This window comes from Ursus americanus, chromosome 16, assembly GCF_024610735.1.
Source record: "Ursus americanus isolate L20-20 chromosome 16, mUrsAme1.1.p, whole genome shotgun sequence".
Lineage (NCBI taxonomy): Eukaryota > Metazoa > Chordata > Mammalia > Carnivora > Ursidae > Ursus > Ursus americanus.
Window position 1 is genome coordinate 63,755,133 of NC_142142.1, and position 24,894 is coordinate 63,780,026.

At 42.4% G+C, this 24,894-nt stretch overlaps 1 protein-coding gene across 1 annotated transcript in view; it reads right to left on the reverse strand.

The window, feature by feature from the left end:
- The window catches only part of LOC123792493 (uncharacterized), a 160,521-nt gene extending 136,205 nt beyond the window's left edge, over positions 1 to 24,316 (reverse strand). Inside the window, exons 1-2 of the mRNA XM_087868510.1 lie at positions 24,178 to 24,316; positions 20,199 to 20,265 (exon numbers count right to left, since the gene is read on the reverse strand). Coding sequence (XP_087724636.1) covers positions 20,199 to 20,265; positions 24,178 to 24,270 — 160 coding nt within the window. The 5' untranslated portion in view covers positions 24,271 to 24,316. The remainder of the gene's footprint in view (positions 1 to 20,198; positions 20,266 to 24,177) is intronic.
- Positions 24,317 to 24,894: the final 578 nt, after the last annotated feature.

The window sequence follows — 24,894 nt, forward strand, 5'->3', positions numbered from 1 at the left end:
TCAAATTATTGGTGTGTTTTCTACCTCCTGACTGGACCCTGAACTACAAAATATAAATGAACAGCCAATTATCATAAAATATGTTCAAAATGAATAGGAAAATCTCAGTCGAGAGTCTAAGCTAAAAAATAAAGTGACTGAAGTATAAAATAACATAAATAAAATATAAAATATATAAAATAAAATTAATGGCATGGACTTAACATAAAACATATTGACAGCACGACAAAGGAGCAAGTCTGGACTTAAAAATGGATGATGACCATGTATTTCTGTGAAGAACTGAAAGAACGGAAATTCAAAAAATCAGTGGAGAGAGTCTTCAGGATATGAGGAACACCATCGTAAAAACACCGCATGTACGTAAGTCGTAGTCTCCAAAGGAGAGAGGAAGGGAAAGTGAGACAGAAAAACTGTTTTTAAGGAGTAATGGCTGAAAACTCCCCAACGTGGGAAAACATAAATCTGTAGATTCAGAAAGTTCAGCAACTGTGTGTAGAGAGTACCGTCCTCAGGCACAGCAGAGTCGAACTGCTGAAAATCGGTGACGGAGAATCTCGAAAGCAGACCAGGAAAAGAGATAGTCATGTAGAGAGCGGCAAGGACAGGATGGCTGCCCAGCTCCCACCAGACCCAAAGGGACCGGAACACGGAACAACATCCCTGAGGTGCTGACAGAGGGGACAAAGTCAGTCCTGAATTCCTGCAATAACATATCCCTCAAAAATATACAAAGATAAGAAAACAAATAAGAATTTTCTCAGAGGGACACCTGTGGGGCTTAGTCAGTCAAGTGTCTGCCTTCGGCTCAGGTCATGATCCTGGGGTCCTGGGATCGAGCCCCACGTTGGGCTCCCTGCTCAGCGGGGAGTCTGCTTCTCCCTCTGCTGTTCTTTCTTCTCGTGCTTTCTCCCTCTCATTCTATCTCACTCTCTCAAATGAATAAATAAAATATTTTTTTAAAAAAGAATTTTCTCGGATAAGTAAAAAGAGAAAATTCCTCAGCAGCAGTCCCTATACTGTAAGAAATACTGAAGGGATTTGTTTGGGCCAAAGAAAGTTTCCCGACACGAAAAATCTTACCTGCCGTGGGGAACAAGGACACTAGAAACTTTAAATATGCAGGTAAATATAATAGAAACAGGTTTTTCTCCTGATTTTTATAAAATACATACAATCAAGTAAAATAAAATAAAACAAAATTTGTAACATATGCAGATACAAAACATGTGAAAACAGTAACACAAAACAGGGACTAAGAGGAATTATAATGTTGCAAGATTCTTCCATCTTATAAAAGGCAGCTGAATTTTAATTCTGTTTCGAATGTGACAAGTTAAAGAACATGGTGTAATTCCTAGAGCTGCAATTTAGAAAGGAAAGGTACACACAAATAGAAGGTATTAAAGTGCAATAACACAGTTGCTAAATTAATGGTAAATAAAGGCGATGGGGGAGAAATCAGAGAGACAAATAGAAATCAAATTGTGAAATGACAGACAAGCTCAGCCACATAAATAATTCTATGTAAATGAACTAAGTACTCCAATGAAAAGCTAGAGATTATCAGATTGCTTTTCATTTAAAAAAGCAATACCTGAATTCTAGTGTACAAGAAATACACTATCAATATAAGGACACAGGTATGTAGAAAGTAAAAGGATGGAAAAAAATATATACCATTCAAAAAGCAAGTCTATAAAAGCTGATGTAGCTATGTCAATACCAACAAAACAGAGTTCAAGACAAGGATATTAATAAAGTGCATTTCATAATGATGAAAGGGAAAGTCCATCAGGGAGACATAATCATGCAGCTATATACACACATACATACAAACAGCTTCAAAATACACGAGGCGAACCTGACAGAACCAAAAGGAGATGAGGACAAGTCCAAGATGGTAGCATGGGATTCTCCCACCCCTCTCTCTTTAATTACTAGCAGAACTGGCTAATGAAACAGTAAGAATGTCCAATGTGTTTAACAACATAATCCATCATCTTGGTCAACTGACATTTACGGACCAATGAACAGTGACAGAACAGAAGAATACACATCCCTCTCAACACATAAAATGTACCTCACTATTGATTATACGTTGGGCCATAAAAATCCTCAGTTAGTTAAAAAAAAAGATTGATTCTTACAAAGGGTGTTCTCTGACAAAAATCAAATTAAATTAGAGATTAACAAAAATTAAATATCTAGAGGAGCTCAAGTAAGGAGAAATTAAGCAACACGTTTTTAAATACCCTATGGATCGAAGGGAAAAAAATTAGGAGAATTTGAAAATATTTACAAGTTAAAGATAATGAAAATAATATATAAAAGTTGTAGAATGCAGTTAAACTAATGTTGAGTACAAAGTTTATGACATAAATGCTTATATTGCATTTTTAATTTTAAACCTGCTTTTTTAACCTTCTAACTTGAAAAGGTTCAAAAAGATGTGTAAATGAAAGCCAAATCGATAGAAAACAGACACGCACAATACATAAAATTAACAAAACCAAAAGTCCATTTTTAAAGAGATTAATAAAATATATTTTTAAAAACCTGGGCAGGTAAATCAAGAAAGAAAAAAAACAAACACCTATCTCCTTTTTAATTCCTGCTATTAGCAATTCAACTGCTGATATTACGGTCCTAACAAGGTAAAGAAGAAACTAGCATAAATAACTATAACTTTGAAAATGAGTTGGACAACTTATTGAATTGGAAAAACTCCTTGAAAAATACTTTTCAAAAAAGACACAAGATGAATCTGAAAATATGAATAACCTTACATTTATCTGACACTGAATGTTTTTTAACCGAAATTCCAAACAAAGAGAACAACGATAGACCTGTTTCAATTGTGTCAAATACGTATGGAAGAAGTAATATTAATTTTATACAAACTACCTCAGACAATAGGATGAGGCCACACTGCTCAGCTGGTTTTAGGCCAGTACAACCCTGATAAAAAAAAAAATACTTGCCAGACACATTACAACAAAAGAAAATTATAGAACAATATCTATCATGAGCAATGAATATAATGCAGAAATCCTTCCCAAGACATTAGCAAACCAGTTCATTAGTATAAAAAAGGAACATCATGGCTAAGTCTGGTTATTCCCTAGGAATGCAAATCTGGCTTAGCAATAAAATCTCAATGTGATCAGCCACGTTAAACAGAATAAAGGAGAAGTATATGATCTTGTTGATGGATGTAAAAAAAGCCCTTCTGCCAGAATGCGTCCCGTCCTCTCCTGGCTTCTGTGACTCTGTGCTGAGTCTTCCTCAGAGCTGTGGTTCCTTGCTCTTTCCTTTAGAGACCCCTCCTCTGCTATCTCTCAGCGTTGCTCACAGGATCCATCATCTGTCACCTCTCCTCCCCACTCCATCCTTGGGTAACATCCTTGTCTCCACGGCTTCCGTTCCCACGTGCATTTGCAGCTCTTGGCCGACCTCTCCTCTGCATGGAAGCTACTGTTTGGGCATCTCACACCTGTGTGCAAGCTGAGCTCCTAAACCATAAACAAAACTCCTTCTCTCCGCCCCCCTCTATTTCTCCTCTAGCCTCTCCCTTTGCAAGCGATGTCACTATGATCTACCCAGTTGTTGAAGGAAAGGCTCTGCTCTCTGGCTTGAGTCCTCCTTCTCACCACTCCCCCACCCAGTTTGCCAGAAGGCACCGCACTTGCCACCTCCACAGCACCTCTCAGCCTGTTCGTTTTTGCTCATCCTCACTGACAGCACCTGCAGTAAGAGGTGCCGTCTCCCGCCTGCTCCACCACGCTAGCATCTCTTCCTGACTCCGCACTTGCTCTCCACGTGTGATTTACATACAGCATCCAGTGCAATCCTATTTTTCCTCGGGATAAAGCCTCGAGTGTCTTCCCGTGCATTATAAACACAGCCTAAACTTCGAATATTGATCTTTAATGCCCGCTTAACCTGGCCCTTGTTCACCGTTCAACCTCACCTCATCGCATGTCAGTCTCCATACTTTGTCCACACTTGCTCCTTTGCTCCACAAATATGCCAGTTGTTTCATAACCTAAGGAATCTCAGAGTAGATGCTGCGATAAAGTTAGACCAAGTCTACCAATGCTCTGGGAGACGTGGGGGATAATCTTACCAACACTTTGTGGGAGTCCTGGAATCTATGTGACATACCAGTGCGACGCATTTGTGTGTGATGGTCCTTCATTCATTTTCCCATGTTGAGATGCAATGGACAATTAATACAAATGAGACCTTGCGTGAAGAGAAAGCAAGGACGTGAGGGACTAATTCCCACTTTGAGTCTTGGGGGAAGGGGAAGCCAGAGGGATACAGAAGATGCAAAGGGTGAATCCTTAGAACAAGGAAGGAAAGAGAAAGGAATAAGAAGGCAGAGGTTGTGGGGCGCCTGGGTGGCACAGCGGTTAGGCGTCTGCCTTCAGCTCAGGGCGTGATCCCGGCGTTCCGGGATCGAGCCCCACATCAGGCTCCTCCGCTATAAGCCTGCTTCTTCCTCTCCCACTCCCCCTGCTTGTGTTCCCTCTCTCGCTGGCTGTCTCTGTCTCTGTCGAATAAATAAATAAAATCTTTAAAAAAAAAAAAAAAAGAAGGCAGAGGTTGGGATAAGGGCATCTCGCCTGGATAGAGTTTGGATTTAAGCACAGGTGAATTCCCAGAAGACTGAACTGTCTTGAGAATGTAGTTTCTGGAATGGAGAGCTGGTACGTCTCAGTCTGCAGGCAGAAGAGAGCTGACTCAGTAGGCAGGCCTGCATCAACGGTAAAAGACAATCCAATGGACTTGGCTGTTCCTTGGGAACAGATGCAATGAGGGGACGAGAGGAAGTCCAGGCCAGAATAGCACGGTTTCCATGGCAACGCAGAAGCAGCTGAAGTCTCGGCTGATCCATGGGATAAGCATAGATTCTCTGAATCGCCTTCATCAGCGAGTCTAAGAGCTGAATGCACATAAATCCCGGCCACCGGAGGGGGTACCAGATTGAATAGCAAACTGCAGCACGTCCCCACTGCCAGGGTAGGACCAGGACCCAAATCCAGTGAGACTAGTGAAGAGTGGGGCAGGTCGAGTGGGGGACAACCTGCGGAACGAGGCACGTGGGCCCGGGCTGAGACGACAACACTCTTAGATGTGCAGGTTAAAAAGGAAAGCAGCGACCGAGCAGAGGGCAGTACCAGAAACATCCCAGCGCGGGGACGCTGATCACTCCTTAGCTGTTGTGGGCCAAACACCAGGTCCGAGCCTTAGTAAAGCTCTCACGGTGACACTCACAGGCTAACTGATACCTGTGAAAATAAAGTGGGTTCAAGCCTGCCGTGCAGTACAACTAAAGCCTGACTAATGGGCTCGTGACCCAGGATCCAGGCTGCGTCAATTATGTAACGCTCGCAAGGTATAAACATCCTCAGGAGAAGAAGAAACCGTGCCCCTGGAGGTCGCCGTCACCTGGGTGTGAGGTCGGCCTAGCTGTGCGTGCGGGCTGCAAGTGCGACCCTCACTGCGGCTCATGGCCTGCTGAAGTCCTTAGAGCTTTAAATCGTCATCTGTCAGTAGACGACTGGCGTCCCCTATTCCTTCCCTTGCTCAGAGGTCTTGCAGAATCGATGGGACCAAGCCCACGCAATGTCGAAAGGACTTCTAGCCCACCGTCAGAGCATTAGGCTTTCCATCAGGGCTCAGCACCGTGCTCTTATCAACCCTGAAGAACTGAGTGTTCTGGAAGGCTTTAGAGAGGAAGCCAACAGCACCTTAGGGTGACATGTTTACTCGTCGGATTAATTACCTATAGACGTGCAACAAAATATCCCCAAATATCCCCAAACTTAAGCTTCACACTGTGAATGTTTATTAGCTCACAGTCTCCGCGGTCAGGAATGCTGGTGTGACCTGCCTGGTGTCTCGGTCCTGACTTCTCTCCCCAAATTATAGCTGGAATGCTGCCCAGGATTGTAGTCATTTCCAGACTTGACCGGAGCTGAAAGGTTCCCCTTCAAATCACATCTGTGGTTGTTGGCAGGCCTCAGTTCCTCACTGGACGTTGTCCAGCACCTCGCCACACGAACCTCTCCTTCGGCCGCCTGAGTGTCCCCAAATATGGCAGCTAGCTTCCCGCAGGGCGAGCCATCCAAGAGAGAACAAGACTGCTCACAAAAGAGATCGGAAGGCGGACGTCACAGGCTTTTTATAACTGAATCTAGAACCGATCCACCATCACGTCTGTTCTGCTCTGTTCCTTAGAATCCGGTCACTAAGTCCCCCCCAACCCAAGGGGAGGGGCTCGCGCAGGCTGTGAGTACCGGGATTGCTAGAGGCCATTTCAGAGACTGCCCACCCCACTCATCATTTAACTCGGCGATGGGCCTTCGGGTGTGGGGGCAGGTAGCCCCGAGACCGCGTGGGGAGCGGACGATGCGCACGACGCGTTGTAACGATGTCGGGAACGAGTCCGTGCCACCCCTGACTAAGTCCTGTGACACACACCACGACGGGGTCATGACAGCTCAATGTCATCATAAACCCAGAAACACACTGACATCGTGGGCATAATCAAATTTGAGCCAAAACCTTGTACAATCTAAATAATCATACCAAAATAGATCTTCAAAGGTTCTGGAATGCAACAGAAATTATTTTTAAAAATTGCCCTGACTCTATGTTTATAAACTGAAACTGTAAAAATACTTTTCAGAATATAAACAGCTTAGAGTGGGATATTTTGAATACATACATAGCACACATACCTTATTCTAATATTAACTATTAATAAAGAAAGTACTAATTATAATTTTTTTCTTAAATCAACATTCGAAGCTAGTAATCAGCTTTACAGATACATTCTCGGTGTCACTACCTCAGGCCCCAAATAAAATCATTAAGATAAATACTCAGGCCCTGTTCATTTTATATTTAATATCTGGGGCTAAAAAAATTTAACAGGGCACGATAGCTGAGACATGCTGGGCGCTCACAGTGAGCTCCTAAAATTCGGAGCAACTAAGGGGGTTATAGGACAGGCAGCAACAATTAGGAATGGAGCCCAAAAGAGTCACCACAAATACAGTTTCTTCCTGGGTGGGTCACAGACATCCAGGCCGGGGGAGACAACGGGGCAAGACACGTCATTGGAACCACGCATCGGGGTCAGGGATCATGCCGGAGCACTCAGGGAGGAGTCGGTGAGAACACATAAGATTGAGCCCTGGTTCCCCACAGCTTCAGGAGTTTATCTTTTTCAGAATTATTTGCTGGCTCCTTCTCTTTGGCTTTAAAATTCATTTTTTAAGATTTTTAATTTGAATATAGCTGACACACGCTAGGTTAGTTTCAGGTGTCCAACATAGTGATTCAGCATCTCTATGCATCACGCCGTGCTCACCGCAAATGTAGCTGCCACCTGTCACCGAACAACACTACCACACCAGTGCCTCTTCGTCCCGTGATCACTCCTTCCATAACGAAACCTGTGTCTCCCATGGCCCTTCGCCCGTTTTGCCCATCCCCCACTCCCTTCCTTCTGGCAATCACCAGTCTGTTCTCTGTATTTATGGGTCTGATTTGGCTTTTTGTTTTCATTTGTTTTGTTTTTACATATCACATCTGAGTGAAATCATATGGCTTCTCTATCTGACTTCTTTCACTTTGGCATAATACTGTCTAGATCCATCCACGTTGTTGCAAATGGCAGGATTTCATTCTTTCTTATGGCTGAATGATATTCCATCGTGTGTCACCACATCTTCCTTACCCGTTCATCTACTGATGGACACTTAGGTTGCTTCCATATCTTGGCTATTGTTAATAACACTGCAATAAACAAGGGGTGCATATATCTTTTTGAATTAGCACTTTTGTTTTGTTAGGGTACAAACCCTGCAGTGCATTATTGGATCATATGGTATTTCTATCTTAAATTTTTTTGAGGAACTTCAAAGCATTTTCACAGTGGCTGCACCAATTTACATTCCCACCAGACTACGGGAGGGTTCCTTCTCCACATCCTCGGCGATACTTTCATTTCTTGTGTTTTATTTTAGCCATTCTAACTGATGTGAGGTGGTATCTCTTTGTGCTTTTGAGTTGCATTTCCCTGATTATGAGAGATGTTGAGCATCTTTTCATGTGTCTGTTGGCCGTCTCTATGTCTTCTTTGGAAAAATGTCTATTGAGGTCTTCTGCCCATCTTTTAATCATATTGTTTGGGTTTGGGGGAGGGTTTTGGGTGTTGAGTTGTATAAGTTCTTTATATTTCCAATATTAACACTTTATTGGATATATTATTTGCAAATATTTTCTCCCTTTTAGTAGGTTGCCTCTTCGTTTTGTCAATGGCTTCCTTCACTTTGCGAAAGCTTTTTATTTTGATGTAGTCCTAATACTTGATTTTTACTTTTGTTTCCCTTGACTTAGGAGACATATCTAGAAAAATGCTGCTACTGTCTGATGTCACAGACATTACTGCCTGTGTTCTCTTCTAGGATTTTTATGGTTTCGGGTCTCACATAGAGGTCTTTAATCCATTTTGAGTTTATTTTTGTGTATGGTACAGGAAAGTAGTCCAGTTTCATTCTTTTGCATGTAGCTTTCCAGTTTTCCTAACACCATTTGTTGAAGAGACTGTCTTTTCCTCATTGTCTATTCTTGCCTTCTTTGTTATAGATTAATTGACCATATAAGTGTGGGTTTATTTCTGAGCTCTCTATTCTGTTACACTGATCTATGTGTCTCTTTTTGTGCCAGTACCATACTGTTTTGATTACTATAGCTTTGCAGTGTGTCTTGAAATCTGGGGTTATGATTCCTCCAGCTTTGTTCTTCTCTCTCAAGATTTCTTTGGCTATTTGGGGTCTTTTGTGGCTTCATGCAAATTTTAGTATTATTTTTTTCCAGTCCTGGGGAAAATGGTGTTGGTGTTTTAATAGGGATTGCATTGAATCTGTAGAATGCTTTGGGTAGTATGGACATTCTTCCAACCCACAAGCATGGAATATCTTTCCATTTGTTCGTGTCATCTTCAATTTCTTTCATCAGTGTTTCATCGTTTTCAGAGTACAGGCCTTCCATCACCTTGGTTAAGTGTCTTCCTAGGTATTTTATTCTTTTTGATACAATTGTAAACAGAATTGTTTCCTTAATTTCTTTTTCTGCTACTTTGCTATAAGTGTATGGGAACACTACCAATTTCTGGGTATTAATTTTGTATACTACAATTTCACTGAATTCATTTATTACTTCTAATAGTTTTTTGGTAGAGTCTTTGGGATTTTCTATGTATAATATCATGTTACCTGCAAATTGTGAAAAATTAACATCTTTCTTTCCAGAATGGATGCCTCTTATTTCTTTTTCTTGTTTGATTGTGGTGGCTAGGACTTCTAGTACTACGTAGTATAAAAACGGTGGGAGTGGACTTCTCTATATTGTTCCTGATCTTAGAGGGAAAATTCAGTTTTTCACCATTGAGTGTGATGTTACCTGTGGGGTTTTCATATGTGGTCTTTATTATGTTGAGTTATATTCCCTCCAAACCCACTTGGTCAAGAGTTTTTATCATAAACAATTGTTGGATTTTGTCAAATGTTTTTTCTGCATCTATTGAGATGATCGTACGATTTTTATCCTTTGTCTTGTTGATATGGTGTATCATCATGTGGAATTGATTGGTGAATACTGAACCACCCTTATATCCCTGGACTAAGTCCAATTGATCATGGTAGAATTGACCTGTGAAGCCATCTGTTCCTGGACTTTTGTTTGTTGGGAGTTTTTTGTTGACTGATTCAGTTCTGTTACTACTAATTGGTCTGTTCAGATTTTCTATTTCTTCCTGATTTCGGTTTTGGAAGATCATATATTTCTAGAAAGTTATCCATTTCATCTAGGATGTCCGGTTTGTTGGCATATAATTTTTTGTAGTATCTTCTTACAATCCTTTGTATTTCATGGTGTTGGTTGTTACTTCTCTTTCATTCCTGATTTTATTTATTTGGGTCCTTTCTCTTTTTCTTGATATGTCTGGCTAAGGGTTTATCAATTTTGTTTGTCCTTTCAAAGAACCAGCTCTTGGTTTCATCAATTATTTTCAATTTTTTAAAGTCTCTAAGTCCCTTATTTCTGCCCTGATCTTTATTATTTTTTTCCTTCTACTTATCTTGGGTTTCTTTGTTCTTCGTTTTCTAGGTCCGTAAGGGTAAACATAGATTGTTTATTTGAGCATTTTCTTATTTCTTGAGGTAGGCCTGTATTGCTATGTATTTCTCTCTCAGAACTGCTTTTGTAGTATCCCAGAGGTTTTGGACTGTTGTGTTTTCGTTTTCATTTGTCTCCATGTATTTTTTGACTTCTTCACTGACCCATTGGTTGTTTAGTATTATGTTGTTTAGACTCTGTGTGCATATTTTTTCTAGTTTTTTCTTGTGATTTATTTCTAGTTTTATACTGTTGTGGTCAGAAAAGATGCATCCTATGATTTCAATCTTCTTGAATGATTGAGACTTGTTTTGTGGCCTAACACAATCTGTTCTGGAGAATATTCCATGTGCATTTGAAAAGAATGTGTTTTCTATTGATTTTGGATAAAATGTCCTGTTTCTATCTGTTATGTCCATCTGGTCTAGTGTGTTGTTCAAAGACACTGTTTCCTTACTGATTTTCTGCTCTTTGACATCTAATACTGTAATACTTCAGTACTGAGTCACGAGCCGTCTTTCCTTCTTCAATTATATCCTTTCCAGAATCAATCTTATTAAATTACATTACTTTAAATACCATGATATCCTCATGATTTCCAAATTAAATCCCGACATAGGACAACTGTATTAAATTTCAGACTCGTGTGTCTCATAGCCTACTCACCATCCTGATTCCAAATCTAGTAGGCATCTCAAATTTAAATGATCAACATAAAAAAATTCAGCTCTAACCAAGGTATAAGTGATGTATAAAATTGTCTGACTTTTAAAATACACATTATGGTGATTTAATATACATATATGGCGATTCCCCTCATCTAGTTAATTAACATATCACCTGACTTTTTGTGTGTAAGAACATTTTAATTAAGAACTTTTTAATTAACAGATCACCTGACTTTTTTTGTGTAAGAACATTTAAGTTCTACTCTTCTAGCAAGTTTCAATTATACAACAGTGTTTCAACTATCGTCGCCATATTTTACATTAGATCTTCAAATATTTTTCAACTATGGCTAGAAATTTTACCAACCTCTCCCTATTTCTCCCACTCTCACGAAACTCTTAATTACTCATTCCCTAAAATCAGTTTCTCCTGGAGGCTTCCCATCTCAGTATATGACATTATTCGTCCAATCAAGCAAAAAAACTAGTTTTTCTCACCTCTCATATCCAATCTGTAAGTGACGTTAGTTTTATCTCCAGTGTCACCTCTAGACCTAGGCAAGTGAGGCAACCCCTTTCCCTAGGCTTTTGTCTTAGGAGATCCCCCTAAAAGTACCTGCCTGGGAAATTTTCTAAATCTCTCTAAATTGCCTGGGACAAGCCTAGGCAGGCAGTACCCCAAGGCCAGATTGAGATGTGTATAGTCCCCAAACCCCATTTCTCTCCTTTGGGGTACTCTCCACTCCTTTAATCACCCAACACATGTAGGCTCCATCTATTGCCCCCAGAAGCTCTGAAACTTGCACTATGGAGTTATCCCAGAGCCCTTATACCACGGCACACCTGTCAGAATCTTTATCCCAGTAGGCCCCCTCTGATTCTCGTCTGCTGGGTGGATCTCTCCCACTGGCCTTGAGATGAGATGACCAGAATCAAGCTGACATGCTGATTTGGAGCTATTCCTACTCATGTAGGACACAGGAACAAGATCAGGCTTATGCATGGACTCTTACCATCAATGTTCTGACCAAAATGCCCCTCTGGTCTATACCACCTGGAAAAGCTAAGGGTGGCAGCAGGCATCATCCTTATGCCATGTGTCTTCAGAGCTGGACCCAAGGTGATCACCCACCCAGCCTGTAGGCTCTGTGGCACATGTCAGACACACAGTCCTCCAGAGGTGGCTGTCCTATTACTTTCTAGGGCCTCTGCAATGCCAATGACTGATGTCCTCTCTTGCCTCTGATTAATGTTCATCAACAGGAGAATGCATAATGGTGTGAATAGACTACAAACAACTGATACATGCAATAGCATGGGAGCATCTCAACACATCATGATTAGTGAAAGAAGCCAAAAGAGTACATAATATGTGATTCCTTTTAGGTGAAGGTCAAGAGCAAACAAATGGATATGTTAGGATTTTTTATTAGGAAGGTGCATAGAGAATGATGAAAATGTTCTATATCATTTTTCAAATTGAGGTGATGGTTACATGAATGTGCATATATGAAAAATTCACTGATCTCTGTCATTAAGATTTGTACATTTTCTCACCTGTATAATTCATTAACAATTAGACTTTTAAACAAAAAAGAAAAACTATGTATTGAGTGAAAGAATAAGAAAATTATTAATACATACAGGAAAATGTTCGACAAAGCCTGCAATACATTTTTCCTTTAGAATCATACTTATCCCAGTTGATATCAAATACTTAATAATGCTGTATATTTTAAAAGAGTAATTATACATGCTAACGAAACATCAATTTCTATTCAGAATTTCGAGCCAAAAGTTTAAACTCTTCTTAACTGAAGAAAGGGGAAAGCCATAATTTCTACTTCACAAACAACAGAAAGTGTCCTAATGCATGCCTATTGCAAACAAACTATATCCTACTGTGAACAGCAGTGACGAACCCATAATAACAGCACGATGACCTTCCCTTCTGGCTCCGTGAGATAAACAGCTTAACATCCTAAGTCAGTCACAAATGCTTATCTTGGATAGCAGCGAGAGTGGAACATATTTATAAACCATGCTTTGTATGTTTCATATTCTTCTATTTATGGTTTTTAAATTCTGTCGTTCTCCTCCTCACTGTATATTTCATATTTAGCCTCTACTTCTCAATTCCCAGGGTCGGGCCATAATTTAAGACTTGGCACCCTTCTCATGGAGGGTAAAGACGGCATAATAAACATGACACCACTTCCCCCAAGTTATCATCTGATTCTACTTTCAGCGATGGCTTCCGCAGATGGAGGGGCCCTTGACCCAAGTAAGCATGTGTTATGACCCAGGACATTAAACCCTTCCCCATTTTACTCCCTATCTTCTTCACATGCACCTCCTTTCAAGCTCTCATAACTTTTTTCTCTATCATTTTTCTTATGATTCCCTCAACCATTCTCTACAACTCAAGGTAATGACTTCCCATTGCATTTTCCGCTGCAGACTTTTCACTCGGCCTTCCTGGTCTGTCCGGCACTCTGTCCTTCACACGCACCTACGGCCTTGATAGGTGGTATACATAGGTCACCTAATGGTTTGGACATTGCTGTGCACTGACTGCTTTAACTGTTTCACTCACACTCGTTCACTCTCTAGCTTCTGATTGGATTTTGCAGGTGACTCTTATTGGCCAGATATTGGTAAGTTGGGGGGGAGACAGGAGTATTTATTTTGAGGGGATTGCAGTATCTGCATTCCGCGAAGGCCACCATTACTCCACAACTATAAATTTTGCTGAGTTCCGCTAAAAACCACCTCCTCCTACCCCTTCAAGCCAAGTGAGGGTAGACACTTCCTGCCATTTCTAATCCCAGAATTCCTCACCACTCTGTGTGGGCTCCTGGAACCCACCCAGAGCCTCTCAAACCGTCTCTTCTCTTCGTAAAATTCCCTTTACTTCCTCTTCGGGTGTGGTGTCTCCCAAGACCCTGACCGATACACCCATTTAATGTAAAACAGAACAAAAGCCTCGAATACTGTGACTATCTCAGAGGACGTGATTGTCCTCTCAGCTTTAAGATAATTCATCTCTTGGATCTCCACAGGATGTGCGTACAGAGCTCAGTGGCAGCAGCATGGCACTCAGCCCGTGCCCAGCATTTTATTACACTGGTATCTACCTGGCCGGCTGCTTGGGTTCCAGACTCATTGCAGACTTCAGTCACAGAACCACAGAATCCAAACCAGAGGGGACTTTCGCTATCATCTAATGTAAGGCTGACTTTCGGCTGTATTCACTGGAGCCAGGTAGGGCCCTAGACTGTGGAACGGACGGAGAAGGGAGCAGGGAAGACAGTAGCCCTTGCAACCCTCTCTGCACGAGCACTTTCACCTGTTCTGTTGTTTGGACTTTTACAAATAGCTGGGTTTGAACTGAGTTATTTAAGGTCAACCTCTGGAAACAAAGGTTACTGAAATAGTAAACAACAGCCAGCATTTATCAAATGCTTACTACACATTGGGATAACTGCTTTAAATTTGTTATGTCACTTAATTATGACCCTCCCAACCCCCAAAAAGGTAATAAGAGCTCACCCCAGACTCTGGGATTTTACTGCATTTGAGATATAACTCTACGCTGTAATATTTGGCCCCGTCAGCTGACAGCTGTCAAGAGGATGGGAAAACGAGAAGACCACATACCAAGGTATCTTTAAAGCTTATTCACTGGAAATGTTTTATTTCTCTGATTAAATCCATCCCCTGAAAGGGTATACCTGGGTTAATATTCCTCATGGTGAGCTGCCTTGTGATGAAGGATCGCTTCAATAACGTTTACTGAAGAGTCACTGAATATCCGCTACGCATAAGACACTATTCTCTCAGGGATGGACAAGCGATCGGGGCAAAGCCTGTGCTCGTGCACGAGCATGAGCAGAGTGGCCCCGCAATATAAAGTCTTACTTAGGTCCCCCGGCTGTAGCTCATGAAGGACCCTGGAAACCATCTGCTCATTTTATGCACTAAACCCAACTATAAAGGGCACATGCAGGTCCCACATCATTGAACTCATGCGCTCTTCAGCGAGTGGTCGTGAGGTCGTCTTCCCCTGTGTTGGGGGGGTGGCGCGTCTTGCCCAAGGCATGCAGCTTGTCAGGGATTTGAATTTCTACCATCCCATCCCACTCCACTTTCATAGTTTTAAGACACTTGGTCCTCTTCAGGTTTTCCCTCCTGCGACCATTCTCTGAGATGGCCAAGACACAGAACCCAGCTCCCACCTGTGACGTCCCAGAAGCCTCCCCCACGCAAGGCCGTCTGCAGGTTTGAGGGGAGTGTGAGATACACTGCAACATACCAAATCAGGAAAAACTGAATATTAAATGTCCTGGTTCATAAAGTCACGGCACATTCTCCACAGGAGAAATTATGTGGAAGAAACAGTATCATCTGCTGGGTCTTAAGGAACAATAGGACTTTACAGCTAGAGACTGGGGAGAGGGGCGTTCAGGGAGCAAACATCGGAAGCCAAGATATGACTGGGGATGGCGCATGAACAAACACCCTTGGTGAAAATGTCTTTCCAGACGGTCCACCCTATTCCTACATTCACACTGTTCATCTGGGAGCAGCAGCAGTGGCCTCAACCAGCTTAGGGATCGTGCTTTGTCTCAATGGAAGGTTTATAAAATAAGGACCGTAGATAAAACTTAAAAATGTGGTTTGGGGGGAAATGATGGAGAATCAGCCAAATTTAATTTTACTGAACTTGCTAGTCTGATGAAAGCCTGGGAAGGTTTCTGAGCAGTAATAGGATGTGACGAAGCCTAGGCTGTCGGAAGATTCGCCGGGCACGTGTGCGGTGGATTCCACGGGGGACACGGAGAAGGGAGGGAAGAGCAGTGGGATGTGCTCCTCGGGTAGGGGGAGCCCTGCAGGGAGTGTTGCTCATAGACGGCCTACATTTATCACGCTTGCCGCGGATTGGCTCGCCTGCAGAGCGTTGCCTTGGCCACAGTCAGGCCCCTTGTAGAAGAACTCACACCCAGAGGCGCTCTATACAGGACCATAAAGGCCTAGGCACTTTGTCTCAGCTGGGACAACAATGACGGTCATTCGTTCTCGCTTCCGAGCTTCCCAGGGGGTGGGCAGGGCACCTAGGCTGTCCTTCGGCCTGACTACAGCCTGACTTTTCTCTCTCCACTCCTTCTCCCCTCACCTCCCTTTCACAGGTATGGATCCCAAGGGCACTTCTTAATAACTATCCTGCATCCTAAACTCCATTCAGTCATTTTCCAGGGAACCCGATCTGTGACTTAGTCAGGACTTGATGAGAGTAGTTTGGGCAATAGGCAACAAGGACCTAGATCAGAGTAACGTCATTTGGGAGAGAAAGGTCAGACATAAAGAAGGAGTCACGGGACAGTTGTGCTGCCCTGTAGACATCACTGAGGATTCCAGAATTAGGATTCGCCAGGACCAAGTCTGTGAGTCTGCAAAAATGATACTGTCTTGTCTATGCAGAGCGTGTGTGAAGACATGAATGAGAGAATAAATTAATTAACAGATAACTAACAAACAAGAGAAACAGATGTGGTGGGTCCGTGCGTAGGTCCGTGGACGGAGGGGTCCTAGGAATGCAGATTTTGTTTGTAGGGCTGTGGTGACAAGCCTTTGTCTGCGTATCGGATTCTGCTGCACTTACAGATACACAGGCTGAGACAAGAAAGCAGCGCAGAGCATTTCCAACGAAACCCTCTGCGTGCGAATCAGAGACTTGAGATCCTCTAAGTGGGTGCGTCTCAGCACAGTCCGTGCGAGCTGGGAAACCTGAAATGGCCGTTTCCCGATGAAGGCACCAGCACGAACAGGGCAGGCTGAAGCTTCACCAGCGACACCTGAATACTTGTAACTGGGGAGCAGCGAGGAACCATTTTATAATCAACATTTTCACCACGACTCAGTAAAAATAAGACAAGATAAACAGAATTCAGATTATCCTTTGTCTCTTTCTGCTAAAGACAGAGAGCAAAAAAACCTGGGTAATTTTAAATATTGTTAATTGGGGACTGGCTCCCTGGCTTTTTATCCTCTTAAGAAAAGATAGTTGAGGGAATGGCCTAATTTCTACACGGACTGAGGAGCTTTCTGTCTTGAGCACGTCCGTCGCTCAGACGTCATAGTCCCTAGCCACGGAGAGCCACTTAATCCCCAAGAAAACTCGTCTTTGCTCAACATGCTGTCATTATCAAGGGCATCGTACTAACTCCACAAACGCTTATCGAGCCCCGAACGCGGATCAGATGCCATGCTAACCAGGAGCACTTGGGGTGATACGAGAACCAGATGGAGCAAGGAGAAAGGGAGGAGGGGGTGTGCGGAAGGGGGCAGGGGGCGTCTAGAGGGGGTTCCCCACAGCATCACTCTCCCCGAGGGTTCAGACACCATGAGAACCAAAGAGCATCCATTGGATTTGGCATCCGGCACGTTTCAGGCAGACGTGAAAACCACTTTCTGCAGAGCAGAGGCCAGAGTGAGGGGGCTTTGCACTAAGGAAGCAGGAGGACACGGAAGGTTCTGGTAGCTTTCCGGGAGCCGGACCTAAAGCAAAGGGAAAACACAGGGGGTGCCTTCGGAACAGAAAACAAAGCAGAGGAAGAAGGTTTGGGGTTTTTTTTTTCCTTTTTCAGATGTGAGAGAGTTGAGCTTCCACGCTGAGAGAAAAGAACTACTGGAGATGAATATGCAGAAAGGCGGGGCGAGAGATGAGCTAACTGGAAGCGAGGCCCCCCGAGGTGGTCTGGGATGGGACCGAGGACAGATGCTGGGGTCAGGTCTGCACAACAGCCCTACTAAGAGCAAGGATGATAACAAATCAGTATTGACCACTCTGCACCACACGTGCCTAGGGGGTCCATATTATCTAATCTCCCCTGCAAAGCACTATTCATGTGTATAGTTATTACCCGATTTTCACAGCCGAGGGGAATGGGACACAAAGAGGAGTAGAGCAGGTGCGGACCAGGGAAAGAAGCAGGTGTTTACTCCATGTGGACCTCAGTTTGGCCCTATAAGCAGAAGGCAGGGAAATCTGCTGAGAAGGGGGAGGAAGCTGGTTCACGAAGGGCTGGAGGTGGAGTCTGAAGGTCAGGAATGGTTGTGAAGGACTCGAGAGTGGGCTTTACCTAGAAACCACGACAGGTTTCCTGAGCAGTTTACAGACACCAGCGGAGGCTCAAGACTGGATTGCCACTGGTTCTGACCAACCCAGCTGTGCAGCACTGGCTTCTAGCAGCGGCGGCGGCGGTGACCCTGGGCACTGACACCAGGATCACAGTCATTCTGTACACTCCTGTGAACTTCCAGCATCTGGAGGAACCTCAGGGTCACATGATGGCCCCTGGAAAACCCCGTCACCGAAGTCCCTTGACGCCCTCTATCCACTGACCTTCCTTGGCCCTCTATTCCGTCCACTCGCTGCACGGAGAGTTCACAAACCTTGTCACGACCACAATATGTGCACTGGGACCTTATTAAGACTCCCAGTAACTTAAATCCTCCATCCTCCCCCAACCTATAAGATTCCTCCTAGCCAGCCCTGATCCCAAGTTTAACCATTTCACACATTCATCGATCCCGTCCAAACTATCAGCTCTCCATGTCCTTGCAGATGCTGCTCCCTCTGTCTAGTATTTACTTTTCTACTTGCCTGGCAAAGTGGTCCCATACTTCAAATTGGCTCAACATCAAACTTTCATCGCTAAGCTTTTTTACTTAACGTGTCTCCCTTATGCTTCCTTCCACGGCTTTCTGCATGACTCCTCACATCCTGCAAAGTGATTATGAGTTTATTTTCTGGCCTCTCCCACACAATTAAGTCATGAGGCTCTTGAAGGCTGGGATTGTGTTTTTGTTTCATGTCTGCGGGCATGTAACCTTGTGTAGTGACTTATATAGAGTGATTTCTTAATAAATACTTGGAAGACAGAGTCAGTTTCTTTTAATATTCATTTGAGACTATATGAATGTACCTCTTCTTGTTATTTCATAAAGTTGAAAATCAAATTCTGGATTCAGATGCCCATCCATTGTGTAAAGATTTAATGAGACCAGACTACCACACTAATTTTTAGTAAGCTGCATGATCATTCAGGAGTCTTGATGCAGTACTTACCCCCTTATTTATGATTTTTTAGATGGTGATGTATCACATTCCACTCCTGAGGAAGTATCTCAATACCAACATGAGTGATGTTAGCACCGGACTGACATGACAAAGTTATCACTACTCTTGTGCTAAGTTTTACAGCCACAGAGACATTAACACTGAGATCCGACAGGACCTAGCTTCGCTCTCTGCATTCCTTCTCTCTTGGTATTGCTCACGTCTGTCCTCAATGGACATAGAGCATTGTTTTTGCTATTGATGAAACATTTGGCTATTTCAAAATGGAGATAAACAGCTGGTCTTCAAAAATTAAACTTCTACCAATTCATGAGTTATATAACATTTCAAGACAAAAGTAACACAATGGGAGTAACAATCTAGTAGAAAAGTTTATAATTGTAACACTTAAATCTGGAAGCTTGTGATGTATCACCACCTCCCTCGTGACAGCCGATCTACACACAGATTGCATAGAGCGGTGGCCCTTCTGACCCAAGAACAGTGAGCTGCCTGCAGATGTCACTCAGAGGGAAGTCCAGTGGCTCTACACCTGTTTTCCTCTCTTCTTTCTGGGTCACTGTTTCCTCAGTTAAACAAAGAGGAAGAGAACGAGAATTCTATCGTCTGCTACGTGCCAGGCCTTATTCCAAGTACTTTATGTTATCGCGTCCCGCCCTCACACAATACTGCAATGGAGGTATTCTTTAGTATTGCCAGGGAAGGAAACTGGGGGCTAGCTACGTCGATTAGAATCAGTGGGACCCACTGAAAGGAGCACAAGCTTTGGATTCAAGCATTGGCCTTAACCACTGGCCAAGATAATACCTTGTGCAAGCTATGTACCCTCTCCAATCCCCAGTTTTTTAATGTATAAATGATGATAATAAATACCTCCCTTGGAGCATGGATGTGAAGGTTAAAGGTACTGTGTAAAGCACCTGGCACAGTGCTAGGAACACAGTACTAACAGATGTGTATTATTATGCATCGTTGTCTGGAGTCTAATGTTCCAGTCAACAGCCAAGCTAACTCCAGTCTGAAACCGCTGTCCCTACCCCTCCCTGCACCACCTCTGCTGACCTCACCGCACACACCATGATAAAGCAGAACACATTTCCAATTAATGGCTGTGACGGGGAGGGCCGCCTGCTGTAGTGGAAAACAGAATTTAGAGCGTGGAGACACAGAGTCTCCTCGCAGGTACTTACCAGCCAGTCTTGAGCAGGAGATTGAAGTTCTACAAGTTTCCGCATCTGTAAGATGGAGACGATCCACCTGTTAGAAGGATACAGTGAGATGACTTATGTGAAAGTATTGCAGGAATAACACTTCGGTGTCTTCCACCCGATTACCGTAACCACTGCTGCTGCTTGTATCTCTTGAGCCCGTACTTCTAGAGCCGAGCCAGGAGCTTTCCATACACGCTCTCGTCTGAGCCTCACGAAACCCTTAATATAGTGACCTTTATAATCCAGTATTTACAGATGAAGAAATGAAACCCTAGGGAGTTTAAATCACTTTCTCAAGGTAACACAGCTAGTAAGTGGCAGAGTAACTTGTTACAGAAAGACACGCTGCAAAGTAGTTTGCCAGCAGAGACAAAACATAGAGGCACAAGTTAGTATTATCATATAACAGAATGTCCGAGACTCTCAAACGGGCCTTTCAAAATTTTCTCAAGAATTCATACTGAAGCTACCTCCCTCTGAATTAACTGGAGCTGCGTGTACTGATGAGCTTTCCATCATTACTCAGCCTGGAGCAATGACAGTCCACTGCTTGGGCAGCAGGAGGGAAGCTCACATGCATGCCCAGAGCAACGAGGGCTTGGACCTGGGCATGGAGCAAGGTAACACCAGGCACCGGAAGGAGCCCCTGCTTAGGTCTACTCACGGGTGAACCAGAAACCAGCTTTGGCCAGTAAGTATTCTGTACCCCATTTTTCATTAACTATAAAATAGGAATGACTGTACATTAATGACTTAATTAACCTGATAACATAAACAGGGACTCATTAGCCAGATGACTTCAAAGAAACTAACTAGAAGGCTAGGGCAGATCTGTAACCCCTCACCAGGAAGATGTCTTTCAAATAATCCTTTAAAAAAAAGATTTATTTATTTATTTGCGTGTGTGCATGTGCACACACAGAGGGAAGTGGCAGAGGCAGAGGGAGAGAATCTTAAGCAGGCTCTGAGCACAGAGCCTGATGTGGGGCTGGGTCTCACAACCCTGACATCATGACCTGAGCCAAAACCAAGAGCTGCATGCTCAGCCAACCGAGCCACCCCGGCGCCCTAAGTAGGCCGTGGGTACGGTGCATATACCTCCCTTTCTGTGACCTTGTTCCCGCTTCCCGATTCCTCACAGCTGGGTGAACCAGCCTGAATCCCAGTGTTACAATGATACTTCATAACACAGAACTCAAAGATGCACCTGAATATTTTAGTCTGACCATTGTTTTCCAATCTGTAAGTGGGAGGTATGAATGCCCTCTGTGCATGCATCCATAGCACAGCTCAGGACGGAGACGACCATCTGGATGAGTGAGTGATTCCTCTATTTATGCAGCATTCCATACCTTCAATATACTCATAGAGTCTCAGACACATTTTCCTCTTAAAAGCCATCCCCTCATTTTCCAGCTTTGTTCTATTAGCTTAAATTCACTCTGAATTCAATTACATGGTTAATTATATTCAATAACTGAAAAATAATTTAAAAATTGAGCGTGTAATATCATAACCACTTATCATCAATAGTGATTCTGGAAAAGGGAAAATTAGGATAGTTGAAGGTCTGTATTTTGGAAAGGTTTGGCTACAGTGGAATGTGTTTTTCAGAAAGAAGACATCTAGTCAAGGTTAACCTATTTTGGCACTAGAATCCCACCTCACATGTGGTCACATAAATGATTTACACGGGGTGGATGCTTTAACAGTCAGCATCCGCCTGCGGAGACAGAAATCACTTTAGCTCTTTCTGACAGAGTGAATTTCATGTAAACCCATGGTTACATGTGGTAGAAATGATGAACAGCCAATGGGAGGTGTTGAGGCAACCTAGAGATTAGGAACATCAGAAACACAGCAGAAACATGCCACACCCTGGAAGCCAGGCTATCTGGAAGGTGCCAGAAGAATATGGGAGTGGCTCGATGGAAGCTGAGAACACAGCTTTTTAGGATCTTGAGACATGGTGAAGGTGTAATTGCTGCCAGACACCATAAGAAGCGAAGAGGAAAAGGGAGGGAAATACCCTAACTCATCCCTTCCTCCTCTCTCCTTCCCTACCAGTGACACAAATTACTCAAAACTACTATGAAGTCAGGAGGAAGAGATCCTAGGAAGTGTATCTCTGTACTACGCAGAGCATAGGAAGGAAAGCATAGGAAATGGATCTGAGAGAAAAGAGACTGTTGAGCTCCTAAATGCTGTTTTACTCATCTGCATTTGACCTAAGAAGAGGCTAATACGACATGAACTAGTGCAAAGCATTTAGAGGAAGCCAGTCATGAACTTCTCCTATTGCCCTTCTCCACTCCACCAACTCCTCTTCATCACGCTGATTCTTACTCTTTTACTGCTTTCTTCAAGGAGGGCCATCCTTGTGGAACACAGGTCTCATAAATCTACCTGTTTTCCACCGTTTTCCCGCCATAACTTTATCCCACCTACTAATCCATCTATTCCTCCTCTAACCAACACCCTACTTCTCTCTCTTTTCTCAGCCAAGATTGTGAATATTTTTGCACTCAACATCAGAACACCTAAATCTATGGAGCAAATATTAATAGGACCCCAAAGAGAAATGAACAGCAATAATAGTGGGGAACTTCAATGCTCCATTTCAGCATTGGATAGGTGATGCACATAGAAAATCTGTAAGGAAACTAAGGACCTGAATTCCCGGTTAGACAAAATGGACTTAATACCCTACACAGAACATTCCAACCAACAGCACCAGAACACACATTCTTCTCAAGGATAGATCACATGTTGGGCCACAGAGCAAGTCTCAACACACTTAAGAAGACTGAAATCATATTAAGCAATTTTTCATGATCCCAAAGTTACGAAACTAGAAATCAATAATAGGAGGAAAACTGGAAAATTCACAAACATGTGGAAATTAAACAATATACTCTTGAACAGTCAGTGGATCAAAGTAGAAATCAAAAGAAGGAAAGAAAAATTCATATCTTAAGATAAATGAAAATGAAAATACAACATACCAAAACCTATGGAATGCAGCGAAAGCAGTTCCAAGAGGAAAGTTTATAGTAATAGATGTCTCTATTAAGAAAAAAAAAGGTCTGAAATAAACTAACTTAACTTTGCATCTGAAAGAATTAGAAAAAGAAAACTAAAGGCCACAGCAGAAGGAAGAAAAAAAATAAAGACTAGAGCAGAAATCAATGAAACAGGAAAATAAAAGGCTAGAAAAGATAAATGAAACTAAGAGTTGTTTTTTTTTTTTTAAGATAAATGAAATTGAGAAGACCTTACCTAGATAAAGAAAAAATTTTAAAAAGACAGATGGAGCACCTGGCTGGCTCCGTCAGTGGAGCGTGGGACTCTTGATCTCGGGGTTGTGAGTTTGAGACCCCTGTTGGGTGTAGAGATTACTTAAAAATAAAATCATAAAAGAGAAGGAAAAAAAGAAAAAAAGACAGAGGACTCATATAAATAAATTATAAATGAAAGAGGAGACATTATAATTAACACCCCAAAATACAAAGGATCATAAGAGGCTACTATGAACAATAATATGCCAACAGTTGGACAACCTAGAAGAAATGAATAAATTCCTGGAAACGTATAATGCACCAAATCTGAATCATGAATAAATAGAAAATCTGAACAGGTCAATAATGAGTAAGGAGATTGAATTAATAATCAAAACCTCCCAAAAAAGAAAAACCTAGGATTAAATTATTTCACTGGTGAATTCTACCAAACATTTTAAGGAAAAATTAATTCTAATTCTTCTCAAATTCTTCCAAAAAATTGAAGAAGAGGAATACTCCCAGACTTTTATGAAGCCACATTATCCTGATACCAAAACCGGATAAGGACACTACAAAAAAAAAAAAAAAAATTCAGGCCAATATCTCTGATGAGTATGGATCGAAAAATTCTCAAAAATATTAACAAACTGGTACCTCCCAGAAAGGCGCTTACATACTTGCCTGAAGCCCCAATTTTTGCAGCTCTCACCCGAGAAGACACCTCCAGATCTGGTCTGATTATGGTTCCATAGGACTGTATATATTTGCATATTTTAAACATTGCTGCCTGGGACTCTGACTTGTAATCAGCATGAGACTGTGCTGACTGAGATCACTGTCTTTGGAGCCTGGCAGGTCTTGATACACCCTCAGCAATGGGGGCCTTCGAAGAATAAATCAGACAACCTAGATAATTACAGTTTCTTCAACAAATGGGGTTGGGAAAATACAACAGCCACTTATAAAAGAATAAAATTAGACCACTGTCTTATGCCACTCACAAAAATTAACTCAACATGGATTGAAGATTTAAATGTAAGACAGAAAACTGAAACTCTTAGAAGAAAACAGAGGGAAGAAGTTCCTTGACACAGGTCTTTGCAGTGATCTTTTGGACATGACACAAAAAGCACAAGCAAGAAAAAGAAAAAGCTTCTGCATAGCAAAGAAACAACAAAGTGAAAGGAAATTATGAAACACAAGAAAATGTCTGCAAACCATATGTCCAACGAGGGATTGATACACAAATATATTAGGACCTCCTTAACCCAATAGCAAAAAAAAAAAAAAAAAAAAAAGGCATTTTGATATAAAATGGACAAAAGACTTGAATAGAGTTTTTTCCCCAAGTAAGACATACAGACGGCCAACAGACACATGAAGCAATGCTCAAC